The sequence below is a fragment of the Rhododendron vialii genome, chromosome 8a (genome assembly GCF_030253575.1).
Source record: "Rhododendron vialii isolate Sample 1 chromosome 8a, ASM3025357v1".
NCBI lineage: Eukaryota > Viridiplantae > Streptophyta > Magnoliopsida > Ericales > Ericaceae > Rhododendron > Rhododendron vialii.
Window position 1 is genome coordinate 15185330 of NC_080564.1, and position 25433 is coordinate 15210762.

A 25433-nucleotide genomic window follows, 5' to 3' on the forward strand; every position below is an offset into this window, starting at 1 on the left:
TGCTTGCCTACCGGTAGGTTGCGTTTCTGTTTTCCAGTTCTACCGGTAGGACTTGCTTGCCAACCGGTAGGCCTACCGGTAGGTTGCGCGAATTATTTCCGAGTTCTACCAGTAGGACTTGCTTGCCTACCGGTAGGTTGCGCGAATTGTTTCCGAGTTCTACCGGTAGGACTTGCTTGCCTACCGGTAGGTTGCGTTTCTGTTTTCAAGTTCTACCGGTAGGACTTGCTTGCCTACCGGTAGGAGATTAAGAGTTTCAGCTGCTTTCTTGAGCTGCTGCAGTATCTTTCAGCTGCTTCCCTATATCTTTCAACTCGCATGTCGAAGCATTTCATTGACTCTAATGGGTTTGTTTACGCATTTTTCCAAGTGTTTTGGTGAGTATTACTCGTTTCTCACTTAGAGTGGCATTCAATGGACTAGAGTGAACATGTCTAGGGATTCGATGAGTAGTATTGCAATCCGTTCTCTCCCTTGACTCATAAAATTCTTAGATTCCTTTAGTACATGCTTTTACGGACTCCGAGTATAGAAACTAAATAATCGGGCATCGTAGAGTCTAGTCGTGGGTTAATATGTGGCTTGTGAAGGTACGGGAAATGTACTTAGAGGTACGGTGAGGACGTGTGGGATTATGGTGCACTTAAAGGAAAAAGGCGTGTATTAATTAATTAGTCAGAGTCTTGACATGGATGACAGTTAGGAACGGTTTGAGATGTAATCAACGTGGTGGATTGGTAGGATTATACGTACGGGCTTAGTACGCTATGTCTGATGCAAATGGGTAAACTAGTGAAAAGGCATGAACATGTACGTTTGTGGAGTCGCGTAATGATTAATTAAAATTCAGTGGTATAACCGTCAAAGGGATGATGAAATTGATTATGAAATGGTGTCGATTGTGAAAAGTGTAAAAGGTGACCCAAGTGGTTGTATTGAGGGAAAAGACTCGGGGTGACCCTGCGCTCGAGGGAACTAGACCCGAGGTGACCCAACTGATTCATATTATTGGAGGAAAAGACTCGGGGTGACCCTGCGCTCGAGGGAACTAGACCCGAGGTGACCCCAACTGATTATTATTATTAAGGGAAAAGACTCGGGGTGACCCTACGCTCGAGGGAACTAGACCCGAGGTGACCCTAGTGATTATTGGTGAGAAATACCGGATTAAAGGAAAAGAAAGGTTTTGCAATAAAGGGATTTAATGAAGATCAATGTGGACACGAGAAAGATTGTACTACCGTACGAAGAATAATAAGATGTTTTGATTTGATGATAGACAAATGTGGAATGACGTGAGTTTAATAATATAACTAGTTAAAGAAGTAAACGGCTAGTGACATTGATGTGAAGTCTAGGACTCATAGGCGATAATTTGCAGCTTGTTGGTAGTCACTTGTACTATAGGCGTATCTGTCCATACTCATTCATTCTCGGTGTATGATTCATTCAAACTACATATAGCTTGAGCTTAGAATTCTCTACTGGGCTAGTGTAGCTCAACCAAATCTTTCTTTTCAGGTTTTAATGCCGGGCAATAGATTGCATGCATTGTGTGCTTGACAGTAAAAGACTTTTGGAAGCTGACATCACTGGTTATTTCGTCATCTTTGTGAAGATCTCAATTCTTTAAAGATGGTTTTGTAAATAATTATTATTGAATTTTCTTTTGACTAAAGTTGTAATTACCAAAACTTAAGGACTTGTTTGTGAATTAAACAGGTGGAAAACTCCTTTGGGTAACGTATATGATATGCGAGGTTTCTCTTTTATTGAAATGTATTACTTAATTATGTTGAAAATCGAGGGCGTGACATCCCCTCTCACTCATCCTTCCTTTCTAGCCTCTCCTTCTCCTCTCTCGGCTCATGGAAGAGAGATGTTTGAGGAAGATCTCCCCTTTCTCTCCTTTGTTAGACTACATAGACCTAATCTGGGTTTTGGTTTGTGATACCGCTCCGCCTGGCGATAGTTTTATAAGATCTTCGACCTCGATGGTGAAGGCGTGTGCAGTTGATTCAACTTTGATCTTTCGGTCCACATGTGGCTTTAATGCAACAGAAATAAGCTTCCTATCTTGATTCCATGGTGATTTCCTTGGCCTTTCCACCCTTCTGGGTTCCGACATCGTCATTGTAGTTTTTGTTCTGTTGTGTTTTTTCGTTGTTTTTTGTTTTTTGTTATTTTTATTGTACCTTTTTCTTTTCCGTATTAATATAACTTGAATTATCTTGTTTGTCAAAAAAACTTTCTTACAACACACATAAGAAAATATGGTCTATCAATGAACTTCTTAGCATGTGTGTTCAAAGAAGAGGAAAGGTTGAAACATGAGAATATAGAGAGTGCTCATTTCGCGTCATATAAAGTTGAATAAGAAACGAAAGGCAAAAATAGTCCAAATTGGAAGAAGATTGGGAAACCATCAATTAAGTGTCATGGAAGAAGATTGGGAAACGATCGGAGAAGATGATGGGTCATCTATTTTTGTTCCTAGTGGAGGAGGAGGTGGTGGTCGGGGTGGAGGTTATGCTGAGAGTCGAGGGGGTTTTAAGAGGAGGGGTATGTTGGGAAATGTAGTGAATTTATTGAGTTGTATCGAGTAAATTGTGTTGGTAAAAATGTGTTGTGGGTTGTACAAAGAAATTTGGTTGTATGGAGAAAATTGCGGGTTTTAAATAGCCGGACCCAAAATCATTTCATGTGCATGAGGGGCTCAACCACATCACCCACATTATCAGGATCTCTCCGAGAATTTGAATTTGTTTGTGAGAATCGTGTGAGAGTTTCAATGAGACGGTGTCACCTATTAAATGAAGAGATCCAACAATGCAAAACAAAAGGAATTCTCTCACCCCTTATTTTTTAAGAATAATAAGATGCCGTTTCAGTTTGAGGGATTTCGACGAAGACATAACGTTTCTTCGCAGGCCATCCACATATCGAAATCGCAGAGAATGAAACAAAATGAAATTGCAAAAAGGGATCACACGAGCAAGAGAATTTCGTGAGCTTTGGAGAGATAAAGTGGGTTATTGCTGGGGGAATTAATGGCAAACTTTTGTCCAAACAATTGCTTGGCAAACACAGATAGGTCTAGCATGGCGAGAACTCTTGAATCTTATCGGGAGGCTAGAAATTTGAGTTTTCTTACCAGCGTATGGGGTGTTCTTTTTTCTTAGTATTTGTTGGGTTATTTCTTCTCTTAATGAGCCTTGCAGTTGAATTGACTTTATTTAATGATCTCTCCCACCAATTGGAAAAAAAAAACAAAAAAAAACATAGATAGGTATACAAAATCAACAAGTCTAGGTACACTACACTAAACCACTACACCATTCACTATATTTTTTATGGGACTCATTTCGGGTCACACAAAAAATATAGAAAAATATTCATAAATTTTAAAATAATATTTTAGGGGGTCCCGTAAAAAATCAGCTCTAACGGGTATCAGTAAGTATTATTTTTAAATTTATAAGAGCGAAAATGCTCAACTGCGCAGTTTCGGACATACGAACTCAGAAATAATATTTATCGATATCCGTTAGAACTGATTTTTTTTATAGGGCCTCATAAAATATTATTTTAAAAATTTTGGATATTTTTTTGTATTTTTGTGAAATCTTGAGTGGGCTCCATAAAAAATATAACGGTGAATTGCGTAGTGATTTGGTGTACTGTACGCAGCATCTCTCGTACAAAATCCCAGTACAGTAGTATTAGTTTTGGGAAACGTGTGTTGGTATTCCTTCCCTAGTTTTGGCGACCCAGAAACAAATCAAACATAAGAGCTGAAGAAGGAGTGGTGCGCGGTGGAATGGAATCACCGGGGAAGGCGGGGATGTAGACTACTGCTGAGAGCCAGAGATTACGCACTGCGACTTTGAGTTGAGGGGATCTGTACCATCTCATTGAAACCCTCACACAATCCAAATCCTTAGGATCCGGATCCCTTGTTTCCTCACCAAAACTCCGAAAGGGCTGTCAAAGTTTCCTGTGCTCCCTCGGGAACAAATCCTGAGTTGGAGAGAGAGATAGAGAGAGAGGATGGAGAGGGGTAGGTTGAGGGAAACAGAGGAAACTTGGAGCAGAGGTGTTACTGAAATTGAAAGGGCAAAGCAGAGATGCAGAGCGGTGATAGATGGATTACTATCGACGACGACGTTACCACCAAATCCAAATCGAACCCTTCTCAGACTCGCCCACTCTGAGCTCTCTTTCCTTTCTCGTTTTCCCCATTCCCATCCCTTTCCCATTTCTCTCAGGTCAGTTACTTACACGTTCTTCCTACATCCATCTTTCTATCATTTTTTTATTTTTTATTTCTCAAAGTTTGTTTTTTTGGTTTTTCCTTTACGGCAGTTCCAACATTGGTCACCTTGAGGCAGTTGTACGCATTCTCCAGCACCCATTTGTCAAAGGGGTATCACGTGTTTGTAAGCCGGTTTCTCTATCACCACCTTTGGCTTCTCTTCAAAATGGGGGGCACAATACTGCAAAAAAATCAGTACATGTTGATATAGTCTGTACCCTTAATGGAAACCCTGTATGGTTCCTTGTGTCTGCTAGAAACCCCAAGTTTGTTTCTTGGGATGGTGGGTCTTGTCAAAATAATAAGGGCCTAAGAACACGAATACAACAAGTTGTTGATGCAGCTGCCCATTCCGTCCCATCAACAAAACCTTATTCAATCATCCTTTTCTTCTCAAATGGACTTGATGAAAGTGTCCGCACGAACCTTGAACGTGAATTTGGCGCCTCTGAGCTCGGGATTGAATTTCCCGTTTCTGACTTTGGTTTTTCCGAGGAATTAGAGGACGGGTGGATTTACATTCACGAGAGATCATTAAGACTAAGTGCGTACATCCTTGAAATTAAGGTGGATCAGTCAAGGAATTCTGTGCCAAAGATGGAATGTGGGTTGAAGGATCCACTCCTGGGTGCTATAAGTACAAGAGAAGACCTCCAAGAAGAGTGCCTTGGTTTGAATTTAGGTGCTTCTTTTTGTTCCCTAATTTCAAGGATGAAACCACACCCTTTGGACTTGAAAGATGCAGAATTCGCTCGAGAAAAAGGCATTTCCGGTGAAGGTGATATGATAAACTTTGATACCACTGCTTTGATTGCTCTTGTATCAGGAATTAGTAATGGTGATACGGAGAAAATTCTATCTACATCTGAGAGAGAATTAAGGCTGAGATTTAAGAGCAACTATGAGTTTGTGATTGCGCAGGTATATCTTTTGTTATATTCTTATATATGTACACTGTGCCATCTGCTTGTGTTTTGGAAGCATAATCACGGGCAACCTCCCGTGTTTGTCGTAGGTATAACCTATTTTCAGTCGGTCGTGCGTGAATGTTTATGCTTCTCAAATTTCTGGACTTACGAACATTGTATGCAAGTGTCTCATTGTATATGGCTACATTCTAGGGTAATTATTTCTTGGTCTTTTCTCCCACTCTTTTTAACATTGGCGAAGCATGAGTGAAATTTCGGGTAACCCATGGTTATGTTTCCAAAAAAATACTATCATTAGATGGAGAGTGTGCCGTCATCCTCATAAAAAAGAAAGAGAAGAGAAAGTAGAGTCATAAGACGAGTGCAAAGGCAAACAAACTTCCCTTTTCTTCATGCTTTTGTGCATATGCGAGTTCTCTCTCTTGCTTCTTTACCATGAAATCCATGGTTATTTTCTTTATGCATTCTAATGTGTTAATTATGGTGGCCGTGTCCAGGGGTGATGAATATTTTATTTGATGTCCTTCCAGGTGATGTCTGAAATTCAGAACCCAATCCATGTGGAACTCGATGCTGTGTTATCTGGCAAAAGAGGCATGATCTGCGAACATGTTTGTTCGGAGTTTAAGGAGTTAGTGTTAATGTGTGGGGGGAAAAATGAGAAGTCAAGGGCTGGCCACTTACTAAAATGCATCATGTGAGTTTTTTTTCCTCTTCACATAGATATATTCTTGGCTTATTATCTTTAACTGTACCAATTAAGTATTGTTTGCTTAGTTTCGTCAGAGTGTTCATAAATGTTAGAATGCATGAAACAACATGAGAATATTAATTATTTAATTTTCTTACTCATTTATGGCTCTGGAATTAATTTACTTTTGCTTTGGTCACAATCAGCTATTTGTTCCTGACAATGATATTTCCTTCGCATTCGAGGAAGGCTGAAACTGTTGGTTTGGCTTTGTTAGTATCTATAGTTGATGTTTGTTTACAATAAAGGTTTGGAATGTAGACAATAGATCAGTAGCATTATTTTGATTTTTTTCATTGATGGCCTATGCTATCTGTTATACCATGCTAACTTGTCATTTAGGAGGTGGGGTAGGTTGCAGATTTGATGTTTTACTGATCATCAAATTTTGTACAAGAAGCATGCAACTCAGTTTTCTAATGTCTTGGACAACACAGGCGCAAAGATATCTTTGGTAGTATTCACAAACTCTTGGTTAATCCCTCTCTTTGTGTGCACGTGAAACTCCTGTGGGGTATGTGGTTGACCAACACACACAATCCGTTTGAATGACGTAATGCCATGATTTAATCTGACTTTCCCCCTTAAGTAGATTAATCTATTGTTGGAGATCTAGGTCTCCGTCTGAAAACCGTGAAGTAAGTTATTGCCCCAAAAGATGGGGGAAAAAATGAAATGCTTTTCTTTAGTTAGTGAATATGGAATGGGCTTACTTTCTGTGTAGAATGGCTTGTCTTGAGCCATAGCAAAGTTTATACTTTTCTGTCCCTTGGTGAGGTGATTTGTTTAGGTTCTGCAGATAGAGGGCTTCTATTTGGTGGTGTTGGGTGGTCTCTGTGTGTGTGTATGTGTGGTGGTTGGAAGAAGAGGATGGGGGGGGGGGGGGTGGATGGTGTTGTCCGACTTGCTTGAGTTTGGGTAATTTTTTCCCTTTCAATTGGTTTCAACCATGTAGTAGGAGGATACAAGATAGTGATCGTGTTTTTTTATAGGTTCCTTGCCTTATTCTGCAATATTGTATACACCTCAATTACAGAATATTTACCATTTGAGTTGAGTTACTGGAATCACCACCAAGAGAATTCTTTTGTAAGGAAGTAAACCTTGAGGCTCCATCTGGAACGAGGACCTCCTCGAACATGATTTAGATGCTACCAAATGCTTATCTCAAAATGGTTGAGCTTCCAATGTGGTATGTGATAAAACTTCGCTCATTATCGAAGTTGAAAAACCCTAGCTTTCCCAGGTTTATAGATTTGCTATGTTTCAAACTTTTTCAATAATCAACCCACAATCGATATATCAACCCAATCAAACACCGGAAAGCAATAAACAGAAGAACACCAGATATACGGGAAGGAATCATGCACTAAAACCATTATACGATTTCAAGTAGTTCTTACTCAGTGTTCGCATATACACCACGGATCCTAAGACCTACTTGCCGAATCCACGTTCATCATACCTTTGCATGATCACCGAATCTTGAATCCTCAAGCCTTCCAAATGAATCGCCTTTCGAACTCCACGAAAGGGCTTTGTGTAGAGATATAATGTGTTGTAGTAGAAAACCCCTCGAAGATGATCCTTTAGAGCATAGGTATTGTTAAACCTTCACTAGTCTTCAAGGTGCACAAACCCTAGCTGCCAAAAGTGTTGGGAGATGAGAAATATGAGTCCTCTCTTTTATTTCAATGTTGGTCACGTTTTATGACCTAATAGATTGGTATTTATAAGTAGGATCAAACTATACAATGAGCGCTTGTTTTGCTTGAGCAAAATCCTTTTTTACCAAAATGTGAAGACAGCCTTGTTGCTTGAGCAAACCAGTTTTGCTTGAGCGAAATCCTCTTCTTCCAAAGTGTTAAAACATATGTACGTTTCACTTGACTAATCAACTACCACACTCATGAAATAAATACTCCCATGTGAGATTCCTTTCCACATCCTAGTACAGATGCTCTAAAAATTAATCAAATAAACGTACAACTAGATAATAAAGAATACATGCAAATGTGAGTTTTGGTCATGAAAGTGCCAAACCAAAAAGGAGCTCAACCTATGGAGCTTACAGAAGTTAATCGCTTACTAGCTCCTAAGTTTCCCAGAGTATGCAATATGTCTCAAAGTAGTAGATCTTGAATTATGTTAGTATTGTCTCCTTTTTGTGACACGCTTCATATAAGTATTGTTTCCCTATCCTTTTCTAAACTTGTAAGACTGTTCCTTTTTTATTGATATAGCCAAAAGTCCTCCAGTCTCTAGCTCACCCTTGAACTGACAAGTAGTCTTCAATATTATGGGATCGATTCTCGAACCATAAAGGGAGTATCGATCTGGATGAAAAGAGCTAAACTGAAAAGGAACAGAATTTGAAGAAAAATCTAGAAGAAAAGGAAACATTATTTTGGGCCTATATAAAGGCATCCCTTGAAACTCTAGTTAAAGTTGCCAAAACATAACCCCAAAAATCAATCATTAAAGCTTAATAAATAATCGAACTCCTGTAAATTAAAATTATAAAAAGTACCAAAGTAAGTTTGAGTCCTCTTTTTTCAAAAACAATACTATGTAACGTTCGAAAATTTAGCGAGTCCCTAATCTTCAACTCCAAGAATTATGTTATGCCTTCAGAATCCCCATAATCACCTTTTGAGGACCCCATGTTGCACAATACCTATATGGTAATACTTTTTTTATATTTGTTTCTCTAAGCTTCATTGGATTGTTATTTTTTTGTTCTTATTGCAATTTTTTTCATGGCGATATATTAGAGTTTTGTCACTTTATGTTTGTTCCTTATGAGCATGGTCCATATCCTGGTGTAACCATACTGTTAGTTTTCTGATGTGTTGATCTTCTTATGAGATTAAGCTGTGCAAAGTATTTGTCAATGTCACTAAAACACTACTGATTTGTAAGGTAAACTTTTGGCTGGTCTGGAGTAAGAAGCCTTGTTGAGGAATTAGTTGTAGGTCATGAATGGTAGGTTTCTTAGCTTCTTGGAACATGCACAAACTTTATATGTTTTGCAATCATGCCAATGCATGGCTTCTTCTTCCTGTGCGTTTTGTTTTCGGACTTTTTGTTTTCTCTTAGTGCCATGCACGGTTACAACTGACTTGGAAAAGTAATACTTAAAAGGCCCTCCCTAATCCTATAGAGTAAACAAGTAAAAAAATGAGGAAAGATAAAAATCCTCCGTAGGTGAAAAGTGAAGTAATCTAAAGCGGATCCAATTTAAGTTCAGAAATGCCCGTCTGTCGTACATCCTTATTCATTTGTATCTTTCCCTCCGCAAATACCAAATCGGATGTAAGGGGCAGCCCACAAAGCCTCCTTATGTGTGAGATCAGTGGTGTTTGTTACAGTGAAATGGAAGGAAATCTGGGCCACTTTTGTATCAAAAGGTGTAGGTGTTGTCATGGATGTGCCTAGAAATGGACGGGTCACCATGGTGACTGGTTTTAGTATGGCAACATACAAAAAATGAGGGAAAAACATTAAGGTGGGTTTTGTAAACTGCAGATGTGTGGTTGGCGTCTGATGATGGCTGGTGGTGGTGTGGATGGCTGTATCAAGGCGTGCAATAAGGGTTAGGGTTTTCAGGATACACAAAGATGGAGATAAGGGTCTAGTTGCATTCTCACATTGAGATTTGACTTTGACTCTAGTTTTTTCCCTCCTCACTAGCAAAATATGCCCATTTGAAACAAATTTTGCTTACTTGGACTGAAAATTAATGGTCCACTTCAATCCACAAACTATAGGAGGTTGTGTGGTTATTTTCGAGTCACAAGGGGAATAACCCGCGCCGGGGAAACGACAAGGGGTAAAGAGAAGTTTCCCCTGTTGTTGAATTCCAACCTCTGCCAGCTGTGCTTTCCTCGAATCAGATATCATCTGTTTGGTGGTCCCTCTTCCCCCCTTCTTTTGGGTATCAATAGAAATATCTCTGTTATGTCAGACGCGACTTTTAGTCAATATCTTCTATGATCTAGTAGAGATGGAACTATGTTGCAAGTTGCAAAAAATCAATTGAATCTTAGCTGCTATGATAGCTGAATTCTTCTAACATTAGTTGTGGCCTCATGCAATGTTTTGGTTGTTAGTTTAGATCTTTCCTTTTTACCCTATGTGTCGATTAGTTAAGCTCATTTTTTTCTCTTTCCGATGCAAAAATTCTCAAAACTATCCACCTGTCATGGTTCTTCTGAGCAATTGGATTGAGATCCATAAAACAAAGTTCCGTACTAAACAATTTACACTGACGTGTACAACCAATTTATGTCCAACAATTCATGCTACTCAAAGGTGGTAGGCCTTTCTACTAATAAACCACCCTACACCATGCTCTCTCACTGTGTTGGGGAAGCCTCGTAATGCACTTGCATTACTTGGAACTCCCTATCACTTGTCTATGGTATGTAGGTAAGCTTTCAGTCTCCCCTTCCGTTTCTTGCTTCTCTTTTCAATATTCACCCACTAATCTAGTATTCCCAAATGTAGAGCAGTTAAATTGTATGGTGATATATGTAGAGGTGGCAAATGGGTGGGTTAGGTTGGAATTGGGCGGTCCGATACGGGTCACGGGTTGGATATGGACGGGGTGGATATGGGTCAAGATTGAATGGGTTGGTTATGGGTGGCTTGTATACAGCTCATCAATACCCATGAACACACTTTTGACCCAAATAAATTGCCTTGATGTGTTTGACTAGAGCTGAACTCCATTGATTCTCAAGGGTACAGTGCCTTTGGTGCTTCCAAACTTGTCTTTTGTGTCTTCAAAGCGAGAGTTGACTCAGTAGGCTCCAAAATGACCAGCCATAGCTAATTCCCCTTTTCATGAACCGCGGAAAAAAATTATTACCCCATGTAGAGCCCCCATCTCCAACCCATTTATAAACAGGCTGGTCCAATATGACCCTATTAGAATTTCCTAAATAAATAGGTCAGTTTGGATGGGTTTTACATGGGCGGAGAATTGGGTTGGGGTGAAGATTGCCAGTTCTAATATGTATGCGGCAAACTGGACAATTTGAGTTGACTACTTGTTTTGTCGCTGTCTACAGGCTCATTATTGATTTAATCCTAATACTAAAAATCAAGATGCATAGGTGACACATTCATTTCGGATGGTACTTGACAATCTTTATGCTTATTTATGTTTGGTGCAGGGTTGTGCCTGACAGTCCATCAGCCCGCATGATGAGCCTTCCAAACACCAGAAAGCTGGCCTTCAAGAACAAGGTTTGTTTTGGCACGGGAGATCAATGGCGAGCTCCAACCTTAACTGCTAACATGGCTTTTGTAAGAGCTATTTCACAAACTGGGATGTCTCTGTTTACAATCGAGCATAGGCCGCGTGCTTTAACTGGTGATTAGGGCTTTAAATGATGGGTACAAGGGAGTTTCTTGTTTCCATGGGAGAGCAACGTTGATACAAAGTAGTTGAATGGTCATTTTCAGCTTCTGGAACCCAGAACAGGAATCCATTCGGCCATGCTACTTGTCGAAGTTGATAGGAAAATGATCATGGCTTTACACGGAATAATTTGAACCATCCCTTGTCAAAACTATGTAGTTATAGATAGGGGGCTTGGTGCAATGTTAGCACGAATGAATGCTCATCCCCTTCGAGAAAGAAAAGGGGGAAATATGTTTGTAAGGACAACCAATAAATCGTAGGCGGACGTAAATAACTTCTGGGCGGATGAATATTTACATAAGAGTCTCCTTACAACGAAATTTTGGAGATCCTTGCAACCTACAATCATATCGCTGACCTTTTGACTGACTTAAGAAATATGACCAGATGTAATTGTTGCATTGCTGAGGCCTTTCTCTTTTGGTGCCGACCGTCCTTGTATCTGCAGCATCATCACTGCCCAATTTTGTATCCTCTTCTTCTCTAGATAAAGCATCTATAGCCTTGTTTTCTTTTCCACTTTTGAAAGTGCTCTCATAGACGAAGCCATTTTTGCTGCACAAGAGTGGTCTCTCTCTGTTCCGATAAGAATTTAAGGCTTTGAGATCAGTCCTAATTATGGAAGTGTCTTCCTAGGAGGTAGTGCCTCCATTTGCTCACACGCTTAACACCTCAACCAATAATTCCTATCGTAGGTAGACAAACCCAAGGTTTTTGGAGACAAGGCCTTGCTGCGAAAGGCTATGGGTTGCCCTTGTTGCATGAGTACTGCTCATATTCCCCTTCCAGAAGAATCACACTCCAGCACAAAGGTCTTGGTGTGGTTAGGTAGTGCAAGAAGAGGGGTAGTTGACATCACCACCTTCAATTGGTGAAAAGTCATTTCTGCAATTTCAAACCATTTGAAAGCATCTTTTTTGAGTTTTTCTTGTCAGTGGTGTATTGATGTTCCTATAATCTCTGTTCACTCTTGATAAATCCCAGTCAACCCCTGAGAGTTTTAGTTCTTGGTCATATGAACATGATTTCATTATTAGCTGGATCAGCTTCTACAACATCACCACTAATGACATCCCTACTCTACTTGATGATCCCCAAAAGGACACTTGTGAAATTTTAAATATAACTAGTGTTCCCGTAGTTTGGATAATGTTTTGCGTAAATGATGGACACGATCAGGACAAGTCTTGCTGTAGTCATTCCTTTGGTGATAGTGCAGGTTTTGAAGGTTTGGGATTACATATGAACCCAGAAGCATTGGTTCTTGATGTAGATGTGGTCTTAATATTCATGGCCTCAACAGACTATTGTTTGAGCCTAGCTAATCCCCTGGCTTGTGACACATTGCGAAGTTGAACATCTGTACAGTTTTTATCTCATCCTTCACAACGCTTACAAAACAACTTACAAGTTAATTTCTAAAATTTATTAGCCATGTGTTTAGCTGGCCAATTCGTCAAATTTATCTTGGTCAATCTTTTAGTTCAAGTTTCTTCGAGTTTATAATTGCCTCATGGCATCCTGATACGAACTTTCCTGAGATTGAGCAAAAATAGTGCATGTGAAATATTTCTGTGACCTAACAACATCTCCAATCCAACATCCTCTATTTCTTCATTTAAGAGGAGGAAATTAACATTTTGTAAATTAAAAAGTGTGAGTGGAGAATTTTATCAATCATACAAACTCCAATCACAAATGTCTATATCTGATCTCTATTTTATCGGTCCTTGTTCCTATCAGTACCATCTCATAAGGATTTGGTCCAGAGGGCCTATCCAACGGTAGCCTTGTTTGTCGATCTAGTACTGTTGTTTGTTGTGGTTTCGCATAAGAATGTGGGATTTTTGGGGCATTCTGGTTCCGGGCGTACTCATTAGCATACTATCTACAACAAAATTTGCACCCCCAATGGCATACTGTCCTCCAATAACCCCTTTTAGGTTGACTAATTGGAGCTGAATATTGGGACCCCATTTCCCTTGTTACTGGGACGTAAGAACTTGTAGGGCTGGCTTCTTGGATATGCGACACATACTGACACGGGACAATGTTTTGATAGATACACACACACTACTTGTGCACTTTGTATTAGCAATTAGGATTTGCTTTTTTTACTGGGATTGGACAAACTGTACTAATTATCTTACCAAAGTTTCACTATTGGGTACCGTTAACCCCACCCACATACACCATTTGAATGTTGTCCATCAGCTTTGTTAGTTTAAATGATTGCGGAAGTATTGATGACCGACTTATCTAGTGGGTATGGCAGGTAAAGCGGTCCGTTTTCCCTTCTTCCTCAAGTTGGTGGCAGACAGTCTTCTCTGTTTCTTTGAGAAAAAGGCAATTCTGATACTCTATGAAATCTAACATACCCAAGAAAAGAACCTCAAGCCTTTTATTAAATACTTACTGATAAATTGAATCCAATGAGGAAACTTAAACAATACACTAAGAAATAGGAGTAATAATGGAGAAAACAAATGAAGGGGGGAATACAGACACCCTTCTGAGTAGTCTCAATTTCAAAGTCAGTCCTCACTAATAATAACTGAATCTTATAGCTTGGGCCTAAATTTGCAAGTGCTGGCTTTAATGCTGATCAAATTGTTAGCAGATAGGCTATCAACAATGAGCAGGCAAGTGCCCATTATCCTCACCTTACTCAACTTTAACTTTCCAAGTTTGATGCTCACCGGGACATCCAGCTTTAGATCCAAAGGGATTCTTCCAGTCTGTTGTTGCTCCTGCAGCGCGCTCATCAGGGCGCTTGCATATTGGTTTTGACCTGTCAAAACTACATCTACCTTTGTGGTATTCTGGTGACCCTGGTAGAATCTAGGGATCGATCCTTGACATAGCTTAGTACTAGAGTACCACACGCTCAGTCGACTTCCTTTTTCGTAGTATATTCCAATTTTCTTGTTTGGGTTTGACGCAGTGATTTTGACGTCAAATCTGGCGTAGAGGCTCATGTCGAAATTGAGTGTCAAGTCGGAGATTTTCAGGCTGTCAACTGAGTACTGGGGGATTTTTGGTTTGAAGACAAGGTAAATGGTGACACCAGTGACTGCTAAGGAGATCAGGAGGAAGATAAGAAGGCTAATTGTCCAGCACATGCATTTGCAGAAACATGAGCTGCTTCCTTTCTTTGGTGGATTTGATGGGTATGGGAGCACTGGAATATTGTTGGTGGTACTTCTGATTACTGGAGGATGGGCATGCCGTTGCACTGAATTGCCTTTCCCCATTTCTGAATTTGATAATGACAAACCATGAGCCATTAAAGGACGTGTTGGCCGCGCTTGTACGTCCGCCACGATTGGATGAATTTTCTGATTATCTGCCATACTTTTGATATTACTTTATCTCAGCTTGTAAATTTTGTACTCTCTCTCTCTCTAATTGGTTGATCGTGCAAGAAAGCAATAGCTTGTTGAAGAGACAGACACCATTTATATAGATACAGCTGATAGCCTCCTTATTTTGTTCTGAGTAGGTGTGTACTAGTGTTTAGAAAAATCTGCTGATTTGTCTGTTCGAGAGGGGAGGAGAGAGGGGGGGAGTGGATTTGGTTGGAAAATTCTTACCAACCTTACCTAATAAAGAATTATAGGTCAGCTACTTGTAGTAATACTAAGCACAAAGAAAGAGAGTATTCGACTCATTTTTTATACAATTATTAAACTCCAATGGAGTGCAGATGATCTTCCTGTACTCGTTTTGCGACAAGTTGATTTTAAGAGTTATTGGTGCAATAATATACCCTTGTCAAAAGTGTTGCAAGAAAGTAGCTACTTATTTGCTTGTCGCGGTCCTACTAAAGATCCACCGCTAAACATCTCAACAGTTTCTGAGCAAATCGAACTTTCTTGTTTTCCAATGTCGTTATAATGACAATTTACAACTACTATTATTACTCTTTAAAGTAGTAGTGTCATTTTTTCACCTGGAAATAAGTCTTTGTTTGGTGGTCATGAAATCAACTTATCAAAAAAAAAAAAGTGATCACAAAATCCACAAAAGAGTCCTAACATACAGGTGGCGATCTCAACCCAAACCCATATTCGCCTATTTACAGCCTGCCTATATATATTGATGATTGTAATTGGGTAGCACCACACCTCTCATTTTTAGCCGCTAGGATTTCGAGGGGGGGAGGGTTCTTTTTTCTCCTCTCCCCCTTCACCTCCCTTTCCCTGTTGGATCTCTTTTCCTCTACTGTTTCTGTGCTTTTCAGGATGTGATGAGAAGGGCTTCGTCTTCCCTCTAGCGGCGGTCTACCCGCCCCTGTGGTGTGGCCTTGCCCTGTCTCCCCTCCCGGCTACTGCAGATTTGGTGAGCAAGGTTTTGGTGGTGTGTTTAATAAGGTCAAGGTGGAGAGGCTGAGAGCTTAGTTTAGGTTTTCAGAGCTGTTGTGCCCTTTTTCACCGGCTGCGTTTCCCCCAGTCCAGCGGTTCCATCCCGTTGATGGGGTTGGAGGTGGGAATAAGTTTTCTTAGGTCTGTCTGGATCTTCTTCTGACCCTAGTTTTGCTTTCGGTCTCGCTGTGGTGGCGTGGGTCCGGCTTTGCCGGCATATGTGTCCCCGTGTCCAGAGCTTGCCATTTCAGCGGGAGCTTGTCCCAGAGTGACGTCCATTAGTCAAGGCAGTAGCTGATGTGTCGACAACTTCAAGCCTATGGTTTGAGCTGGATTTCTAGTTGGATACTCTACTGCCAAAGTCGAAGATGGACTCTATGCCAGCACCTCATGCTGGTCTACTTCTGAAGTACGCGTCGTAGAGCCTGTTAGCTGCTTTTGTACCATTTTTGGTTCACTCATATTATTATGATGTAATCTTTGCCTTTGGGCCTTGAATATATACAATTGCCTGTTGATAAAAAAAAAAAAAAAATTGGGTAACACCGCACCAACACAGGTTGCGTGATTTGGGACACAGGTTCATTCTCTCTTGAGACAAGGACAAGTTCACACAAATTAGGCCAATTTGTTTCAATTACCCAAGAAAAAAATAATTCTGTTTTCCAGCCGTACTTGCATTTAGTCTTACACTTCGTTGCACTTTGCTTGCCTATTGTAACCAACCAAGGTGTAAACTGCAGTTATGAAGCCGGCTCACATGTTTAATTTCTTAAATTATCCCTTTAACTACCCGAAGAAACTGCCAACAAGATAAAAAAACAACTGCCACATTGATTTTCCTTCCCCTCTATTCTACTTTTACATCACAGATTTCACCGCGGAAACAACTGCCACTTGGAGATTTTTCACTCTCTTACACATAATACGATTTGCACGTGCATTGCATGTGTCTTGGCATCTAGAATATGAATACAAAAGAATGCAAGCCACCGAGAGAGAGAATTTTGTTGGGGTTTGTTCACATTCCTTTCTCTCCTTTTCAAAGAGAGGAGAGAAAGTAGAGAGATGTGGTTAGAGTTTCCTCGTATGCATGGGTTTATTGGATCCAGAGAGTGTTCAAGAGTTTGATGGGACTTCAATCCAACCCACCCATATCTAACCCATTCATTGATGACCCACATGTAACCAGCCCATATTAACCCGAGAACCGCATCAACGCACCCAAACCCAACCCACCCCTCATTTGCCACCTCTAATTAAAGACAAAAACCCCCTTTGTGGTTTGACTACTTTTTTAGTTCCTAAATACCCTTCACAACTAACAACAATCTACCATACATCAGCCCAAACTTCGCAGGTTGATACAAACAATAACTGAAAGCAATTCACTAGATAATCAACATAAACTTCATCCGACCTCTGCCAAACAAATGTAAAGGCCTCCAACTTCATCTCCCCCACGTTTATTGTCCTCCACGGGACCCATCACAGAGTAAGTTCAAACTTCAGCAATGCGATGCACTTTTGAAGCTGACAATCGTAGACACATCTTTAGCAGGCTGATATACAATTCCATCAATTAAATGGGAACTGCCATGCCCTTCTACTACTTTTCATCTATTGCCTAAAGTAAGATGGGTTCTCCCTTCACGTTCATCTTACACAGTAAATCAATGACCCAAGCACAAACCACCCAAATGAATTTTCTGTATTGTTTTCACGCCATAGGAGATGATCAATCATCCAAGGAAGACCAAAACAAAACAAAAAAAGAGGAAAAGCTAGCATAGTTTATGAGGTGTTAGTACAACTCTAGATACACTTGCTTTTATCCAGAAGGCTACTAAAGATACGACACGAATGGTACCCACAGTTCACTAAATTCGTCATCAGTGACAGTATCTCAGAAACAAACATCAAACCAGCACCATGTTCAAGAAATCATGCAGACACTGAGCTACCAAACATGACCCATCAAAAAAGACCTACGCACCCCAAAGGATCTGGATCCATGCGGGAAGCAGAGGGCCAACAACAAAGTTGTAATCAGATTGAGGATTTATGCAAGAACCAAGGGAAAACAATATCATGAGAAACAAAGAAATAAATTTAGCTCCTTTATACTCCATTATTTATTTTAATTTTATCATGACAATTTTTCTTTGAAAAACAATGGATCCAAATGCAATCTCTATGTCCTAGAAAATAGTGCAAAACAATACGACATAATGACACTCACCAGTGATATCACTTTATGTGATTTTACTTCTTCACTAAAACATAGACCACAACTCGTGGGCTGCAATATTCCGGATGCCACTGTGTTTGGTCCACACGCCCAACGGTGAAGTCCTTGGACACAGATTCTAAGAAGTATTCCAGTATAGCATCTGCCAATGAAACAAGTATGAGATATAGACACTTGCCCCAAAAAAGTACTAGATATATGTGTCTCCAAGAACAGAACACTCCTACACGATGAAACAGTACATTTACCATTTCGAAGTTCTCCTGCTAAGATAATTGTTGTTTGGATACCACAGAGTTTTAGAAGTGTGGCCAACAAATCCGTCACTGCACACTCGCTATAAATGATATCTGAGCCAAACACTTAATAGTTTCCTCAAAAAGAAGAAGACATGCAATAAGGTCCCATACAAAATGAAGAAACCTACAAATATACAAGTTTAGGAAAGAAAACTGCTAAAATTCAAACTAAATTCAAATAAGATCCAAACAGCTCACTGATCATTACTAGCAAGCCCAGAATAAACTTCAATGGAGATCCAAACAACACCATGTTCACATTTTGATGACCACATACAAGGTTATGGATTTGTTGTTTTTCTTGGGAAAGGAAAATCTCATTAATCGTAAAAAAGTCAAAACATGAAATAGGTACAATGTGAAAAGAAATGCATTAGATCTTCAGAGATAGAACATTGACTCCCCTAATGCTGACACTAGCGAAATTTCAACCTACCCCTTATCTTTGCGGATAGAACTACACTAATTTTGTAGGTCATGGCACACCATGCAGAAAGTCTTCGTACAAAGCCCAGTGACAAAAAGAAACAAATGAGTTTAGAAGAACAAAGAACCCCAATTGTTTGCATATATGGCTCAACCTTGTTTTGCCCAAACACTAGCTTGAAGTAGAAAAACCAGCTTGATTGCGAGAGGCCTGGTTGCTGTTGGTTAGTTATACAGACCCAATTTGGTATTAGATTGGATGTCAAAAGGACCCGATTAGAACCAAACTGTTCCAAGTAGAAGTCCTAAGGTCTTTCAACTGAATGGAGGCTTAGGTGTGAATACTCAAATCTGGGCCATTTCTTTTATCTTTCCCTCAAACCTCCCTCATAACATGTGTACCATGCAAGCTCCATTTTGATGGAATAGATATTATGAGTTATTTATGACCCAATTCCTAGATTAGCTTCTTCTGCATTACGTAGTGTTCAAAATGCTCAAACAGTTTATCATTGCAGCAGAAAATAAACAAAGAAAACAAAAAGAAGAAACATAAAAAAGATAACACCATGAAAAAACATTATTTCTTTATGATTTCAGAGGCAAGTGAAAATAAACCATCATCATATGACCAACTAAAGCAAGCTAGGAAAGGAGGCTCTTATTCATATATGTTTAAGGGAGAGTTCATGTACTAATTTTGTACCAAAATCCGGTGAAGGGTCAATCAACTCTGTATCAGGCTCCTCTCCCCAAATGAGTTCACTCACTGCTGCAGAACCACGAACATCTCCATACAGATTAGTTTCAATGTTCTTTCTCAATAGCCTCAATCTATCTGGCAAATCAGTTAGAGTAACTTCGGCACCCAAAAGAGCAGCAATGCAGCTGGAAACACAACAAAGAAAAGAATAATCTTCAACGACTTTCAGCGACCATTTCTAATGATAAAAAAATGTCCCAGAGTAAATGTTACTATTCATATTAAGAACTTCCGGCACGCACAAAGTGCTAACTACTAATTATATCTCATAGCAATGGTCTAGCAACACAATATCTCAACAATTCTGATTAAGTCCTGTTACCCTGGGGGATTCACTGCCAACTGTAAGCTATAGTGATTGAGTTCACCACCAACTGCAACATATATCATATATGACAACCATGGAGAGCATGTCAGGTGAGAAGGACACAGTTTTAATTACCCTACTAAGCCACAGCCAGATCCCAATTCAACAACCTTCTTTCTTCGAAGAAGCATCATCCCAGATTCCACAGCATGTTCTAAGAACTTCCCCAGCACAACTCCACTATCCCAAAGCACTGCTCCAGTTACTCCAGGAGTCCCCTAAAGAAACAAAATTCAATGATCTAAAAATGATCACAATTGGAACGTAATGAAGTAACTGAATAGATGGTCAAGATAGTAGCTGCTTTACAACATTAAGAGGAGGCTGTGAGCAAAATCAAGTACACCCTGTCTTGGAGAGTTCTGATAACTTAAGAAGCATGAATACAGAGACACGACACAACAAGGAAACATGGACTCGGCATTTCTACAGAAACTAAAACATCTACACAAATTAAGTAAAATATATACATATTAACAGTTTACCAAATAACACCTATAGTTTTTATACCTCTACTTATCTTCCACTTATCATCCATTGTTGAAAATATCATAACAGCAGTTAATTTAATTGAAGCAAAAGTCTTAAACACAGATTTGGTCCACGGCTTAAAGCACATGCAACACAGTCAGCAGCCTTAAGTAAGCGGCCCAGACCCACAGAAGATTAAAAACAAAACCCTAAATCCTTTTCCCCAAGGCGACGGGATACAGAAGCCCTAAAATCATTAGCAGCAGTCATCTTTGGAAAATGGTGACATAAAAAGAGGAGAAGCACATCAATCACTGCTTGGAGATGAAAACCAGCCACCATTGCTTGGAAATGATGGATAAATTAGCTGATTAGCAGGGTGAGTAACTCTCTCCACACACACCCACATGCGCACACACATATATGCCCACGCGAGGTACAACGTGTCAATTAAGCCGCTGACCTAGTTACTTGTTGGAGCCTAAAAATGTAGCCCAAAATGCTTAAAACCAAGTTACTAATGGAGCAGTTTACATGGTTCATTATATACCAAATATCAACAAGGTGGACTTTCAACAAGGGACGAAGGGTTACAAACTCTCCACTGTAATGAGCCTCGCGCCCTTGCTGTTGAACACTATAGTCATCTGCACACAAAGGCTATTCCCTAGTGACCACACCTGGTTCCATGCCCACACAATCGAGAACACAAGTCACTCTGATACCACTGGTAAAATGCCCCGAGTAAACAACTGGCTTAGTACCTTGTTCCAGCCTAACAAGTGGCATAGATCTACCACGATGTTAGAGATTCATTTTTTTAATGCTAACCCCTTTGTTATAGACTTACTTCCCTTGATTATGCACACCAATTTCCTAGCTTCATTCCTGCACTTAACCACAACCACCACCCGTGGGCCGCGCCACTTACTAGCATAGCCAAGCACCAACATTTTGAGGGTTGCAATGAAAGACAAGAGACCATTTTTCATGGAAAACATTTGCAGAAAGCTTTTTCTTGTATTATTATTATTATTATTATTATTATAAGGGACACCCCTATTTCAGAAGGTAAAATTTTCTAAGGGCAGTGCTTTGTGTATATCAGTATATGTATTGGCCAAAGTTACTCTGTCTCCAGTCGTCCCCGTTTGGCGTTTATACCCCCTATCGATTGGAGATTACATGGAACTGTTACTGTTGTAGAGGAAAACATTTACCGCGGAACCAAGCGAGCATAAAACCAGAATGACAATTGGGAGCATAAGATAGGATGACTGAAGAAGAGGGAGGAAAAAGGAGAAGAAGAATACCAAGGAAGAAGGGGATTGGAGAATGGAAAGAGAGCGGCCGCAAGCATCGAGAGGAAGGCAGAGAGAAGACTGAGAGACGAAGGCATTTGGTTTGGAGAGAGTTGGCTGTTGAATCCCCCACAGCAACATCATCTCCTCTGCGGCAGCAGAAGCAGCAGCAGCGCCTTCTTCCTCCTGCTCCATTGAATCATCATCATCAGTTGATGATACGATTCTCACCTTGCCTCCGTATGATCCAATAATCTTCTCCATCTTCTCATCTTCTCCTGCCATGACTACCGATTTTATGCCTTTATGCCTATTCTTTAGTTTTCTTTTACCACCAGCCTAGTCTGGTCTTGTCTGGTCCTCCATTCCGTGCTCCTCCGTCTCCAACTCTGCCAACTAAAAAGAAGACTGGAAATTCTGTCCGGATGAGCAGAAAAGGGGTCTTCCGGAGACCCTCTTTTCGCACCCCCCAACACGCACCAGCCCCACCCCACCCCCCCGGGCCGCACCACCTTTTTCCCCTGCCGCACCCCCCGTTTTAAGATTTTTTTTTTTTTAAACTTTAATTATTGTTTTATTTTTTCTTTTACTTTTATTAGTTTTTTTTTTAACTTTTAAAAGACTTTAATTACTGTTTTAATTTTTTTTTTAATTTTACTATTTTTTGTTTTACTTTTAAAAGACTTTAATTACTGTTTTTATTTTTTATTTTAACTTTTACTAATTTTTTTTTGTTTTACTGTTACTAGTTTTTTGTTTTACTTTTAAAAGACTTCTTACTATAATTTTAATTAATAAATGAATAATTAAATCATAACTTGTACTAAGATTTGTGTCATGTTAATTCTGAATTACCTGAGAGCTTTGATGTTCTTCTTGCTAATGGTGTGTGTTTTACTATTAAAGTTTGGTACCTTTGGAGGCCCCTTAAGTGTTCTAAATGTCATGTTTTTGGTCATAGAACCTGCCAAGATGTTGCTACTGGTAGTACTAATGCTAGTTCTGGTCAAATAGGGAACAAGACTAAGGTTGGGGTTGTGAAAGATAATGGTCATGGTCCTTCTACTGTTGCAGATAAAAAGAACAATGATGATTCTATTCTTTGTCCTGCTCCCTCCCCAAAGCTCGTAACTCCTCTTTCAACTCCTTGTGCTGTTATGTCTCCTTCAGGTGGGACAGGTGGGATAGTTGAAGAAGTCTGTAATGATGTGCTTGTTGATTCTCCTGTGGAATTTGTGGTGGCTTCTTCTAGCACCAATGTTCATAATCCTATTCAATGTAGTTTGAATAAATTTTCTGTTCTTGAAGCTGCTATTGTTGTGGAGGGGGGTGATTCCTGTTTGCCTTCTGAAGCAGAATTTGTTGCTGGTTTATCTTAAGATGATATCCCTCCCATTGCTCCTACCAAATGAAGAATAGAGGAAGAGGCAAGGGTAATGGCCTTGGTAAAGGTGTTGAGGTTCTTGTGCAGAGTGGTGGGAACCAGGGTAAGGGTGGTGGTTCGAAGAAACCTCTTTCTAAATGATTAAGCTTGGAGCCTGGAATATTAGGGGGTTGAACGACCCCCTAAAACAAAAAGAGGTTAGATCCCTTATTCTGGTTAATAATTTTAGTTTGATGGGTGTTGTGGAGACTAAGGTTAGATTAGAGAATTTGCAATATACTATCTCTCACTGTTTTCCTATGGGCTGGAGTTCTATGCACAATTATACTAGTGGCCATGTGACTAGAATTCTTTTGGGTTGGGATCCCCTGAAAATGTCTATTACTCATGTTTTTCATTCTGAACAGATTATGATTGTGGATGTGGTGTTGTTAGATAGCAAGATGAATTTCCTTTTATCGATTGTTTATGGTTGTAATCGAAGTTCTGATAGAAGAGTTCTTTGGTCTGATATGAGGGCTGTTTATCATGGGTTTGGAGATAGGCCTTGGATTCAATTGGGGGACTTTAATACTGTGCGTTTGGCTAGTGAAAGGTTGGTAGGTTTTGATGTTAATTCTGCTGATGAGTTTAATGAATGTCTGACTGACCTTTCTCAAGATGACTTGCCTTCTAAAGGTTTTTGGTTTACTTGGACCAATAAACGAAGTGGTAGTGGTGACAATAAGAGTCGTATTGATAGAGTTCTTACTAACACTTCTTGGATGGATCTGTTTCCTTATGCAAAAGCTTAATTTTTTGCTCCTGGAATTTCTGATCACTGCTCAATTTTTGTTTGTCTGGGGGCTGCAAATAGGAAGAGGAAATCTTTTAAATTCTTCAATTTTTGGATGCAGCATCCAGAGTTTGAACATATTTTATCCTCATCTTGGACTAATTTGGTGGTGGGCAGACCTATGTTTGTTTTGGCTGCAAAGTTGAAGAGGTTAAAAGGGGTCTTGAAGCACCTGAATCTGAGGTGTTACTCTAATATTAGTACAAGAGTTATGGAGGCTAGGGATCAGATGATTGCTATTCAACAACTATTTTTTGCTACCCCATTTGATGTTGCTTTGTGTATTCAAGATAAGGAACTGGTATGTACTTACATAAACCTTAGGAATGCTGAGGAGTCTTTTATGAAACAGAGGTCCAGAGTTAAATGGTTGGCTCTGGGGGATCAAAATTCAAGTTTTTTCCATCAGAAAATGTGTGCTCATAGGGCCAGAAATACCATTCAAAGTTTGCATACTATTGAGGGGGTGTTTATTAAAGATTCTGAGGCTATCAAAGAAGAAATTTTACTGTATTATGTTAGTCTCTTGGTACTCCTTTTCTCTAGCAAAGTGGATGCTAGCTTTCAATTACAACAAGCCATTCAGTCTAGAGTGCCCATGGATGTTGTGGATCAGCTTATTAGTCCTATGAGTGTTATTGAAATTAAAAAAGCCTTGTGGTCTATCAATGGTGATAAAGCTCCTGGCCCGGATGGTTATAATTCTCTCTTTTATCAACAAAATTGGGGTGTGGTTGGGCAAGATTTGGTTCAAGCAGTTACATATTTCTTTGAGCATGGATACATGTTGAAGGAGCTGAATGCTACAGCTATTTCTCTTATCCCCAAGGTTCATTCTCCATCTACTATCAAAGATTATCGGCCTATATCTTGTTGCAATGTCTCTTATAAATGTATTACTAAAGTTCTTGCCAATCATTTTGCAATCTGTTCTCCCTTTCCTTATAAATAAAGCTCAATCTGCCTTTATAAAAGAGAGATCCATAGTTGATAACATCTTACTAATGGAGGAATTGGTTAGAGGGCACCATAAAGATGAAGGACTCCCTAGATGTGTCATTAAAATTGACCTCATGAAGGCCTATGATTCAGTTGATTGGTCATTTCTATTTGATGTTATGAGGGTTATGGGCTTTCCTGCTCAGTACTCTGTTGTTCTTAATGGCTGCTCTGAAGGTTATTTCAAGGGCTGTAGAGGGTTGAGGCAGGGAGATCCCATCTCTCCCTACCTTTTTCTCATTGTAATGGAAGCCTTTTCATCTTTGTTGCATCTTAAGGTGAATCAAGGTCAGTTCAGTGACCATCCTAAGTGCAGAGAGTTACAGATTTGCCACCTTGCATTTGCTGATGATCTATTCATTATGTGTGAGCCTGATGTGCCTTCTTTTACCCTTATTAATGATCTTCTCAATGACTTTCACTCTTATTCTGGGCTGAGACCTAATATGGCTAAAAGCTCTATCTTCTATGCTGGGGTGGATTCACAATTAAAGGAGGAGTTGGGTATTGTTCTTCCAATTCCAGAAGCTACACTACCTGTTCGATA

The 25433-nt window shown here is 39.8% G+C and overlaps 4 protein-coding genes across 6 annotated transcripts; 2 read left to right on the top strand and 2 right to left on the bottom strand.

Moving 5' to 3' along the window:
* The first annotated feature begins 3729 nt into the window (after nucleotides 1-3729).
* Nucleotides 3730-11797, top strand: LOC131335977 (uncharacterized). The gene is made up of 4 exons (XM_058371564.1): nucleotides 3730-4268; nucleotides 4366-5236; nucleotides 5775-5941; nucleotides 11176-11797. The coding sequence occupies exons 1-4, from the start codon at nucleotides 4051-4053 to the stop codon at nucleotides 11381-11383; spliced, it is 1464 nt and encodes a 487-aa protein (XP_058227547.1). The 5' UTR covers nucleotides 3730-4050; the 3' UTR covers nucleotides 11384-11797.
* Nucleotides 11798-13825: 2028 nt separating this feature from the next.
* Nucleotides 13826-15062, bottom strand: LOC131335979 (NDR1/HIN1-like protein 6). Its single transcript, XM_058371567.1, has one exon. It carries the CDS (start codon nucleotides 14777-14779, stop codon nucleotides 13988-13990), a length of 792 nt encoding a protein of 263 aa, XP_058227550.1. The 5' UTR covers nucleotides 14780-15062; the 3' UTR covers nucleotides 13826-13987.
* A 2820-nt stretch (nucleotides 15063-17882) lies between these two features.
* Nucleotides 17883-22184, bottom strand: LOC131335978 (uncharacterized). 3 transcript variants are annotated; one of them, XM_058371565.1, is made up of 5 exons: nucleotides 21681-22184; nucleotides 19972-20114; nucleotides 19473-19654; nucleotides 18290-18403; nucleotides 17883-18183 (listed from the first exon to the last, which is right to left on the bottom strand). In XM_058371565.1, exons 1-5 carry the CDS (start codon nucleotides 21951-21953, stop codon nucleotides 18056-18058), a joined length of 840 nt encoding a protein of 279 aa, XP_058227548.1. In that variant the 5' UTR covers nucleotides 21954-22184; the 3' UTR covers nucleotides 17883-18055. The 3 variants fall into 3 exon arrangements, 1 of the variants encoding a protein (XP_058227548.1); XR_009202700.1 differs by having other exon boundaries at nucleotides 18042-18183; nucleotides 18290-18464; nucleotides 21681-22155; XR_009202701.1 differs by having other exon boundaries at nucleotides 18160-18183; nucleotides 18290-18415; nucleotides 21681-22154.
* A 1005-nt stretch (nucleotides 22185-23189) lies between these two features.
* LOC131298595 (uncharacterized) lies at nucleotides 23190-24839 on the top strand. The gene is made up of 3 exons (XM_058324076.1): nucleotides 23190-23306; nucleotides 23460-23795; nucleotides 23949-24839. Exons 1-3 carry the CDS (start codon nucleotides 23190-23192, stop codon nucleotides 24837-24839), a joined length of 1344 nt encoding a protein of 447 aa, XP_058180059.1.
* The last annotated feature ends 594 nt before the right edge of the window (nucleotides 24840-25433 follow it).

Coding starts and splice junctions, on each gene's coding strand:
- LOC131335977 (XM_058371564.1), top strand. CDS start 4,051: ATGGAGAGGGGTAGGTTGAGGGAAACAGAGGAAACTTGGAGCAGAGGT. Junction 4,269..4,365: donor CCCTTTCCCATTTCTCTCAG/GTCAGTTACTTA, acceptor CCTTTACGGCAG/TTCCAACATTGGTCACCTTG. Junction 5,237..5,774: donor ATGAGTTTGTGATTGCGCAG/GTATATCTTTTG, acceptor ATGTCCTTCCAG/GTGATGTCTGAAATTCAGAA.
- LOC131335979 (XM_058371567.1), bottom strand. CDS start 14,779: ATGGCAGATAATCAGAAAATTCATCCAATCGTGGCGGACGTACAAGCG.
- LOC131335978 (XM_058371565.1), bottom strand. CDS start 21,953: ATGGCAGGAGAAGATGAGAAGATGGAGAAGATTATTGGATCATACGGA. Junction 18,404..19,472: donor TGACCCTTCACCGGATTTTG/GTACAAAATTAG, acceptor GAAACTATTAAG/TGTTTGGCTCAGATATCATT. Junction 18,184..18,289: donor AGCAGGAGAACTTCGAAATG/GTAAATGTACTG, acceptor TTTCATTGGCAG/ATGCTATACTGGAATACTTC.
- LOC131298595 (XM_058324076.1), top strand. CDS start 23,190: ATGATTAAGCTTGGAGCCTGGAATATTAGGGGGTTGAACGACCCCCTA. Junction 23,307..23,459: donor TGGGTGTTGTGGAGACTAAG/GTTAGATTAGAG, acceptor CATTCTGAACAG/ATTATGATTGTGGATGTGGT. Junction 23,796..23,948: donor ATAAGAGTCGTATTGATAGA/GTTCTTACTAAC, acceptor TTTTGGATGCAG/CATCCAGAGTTTGAACATAT.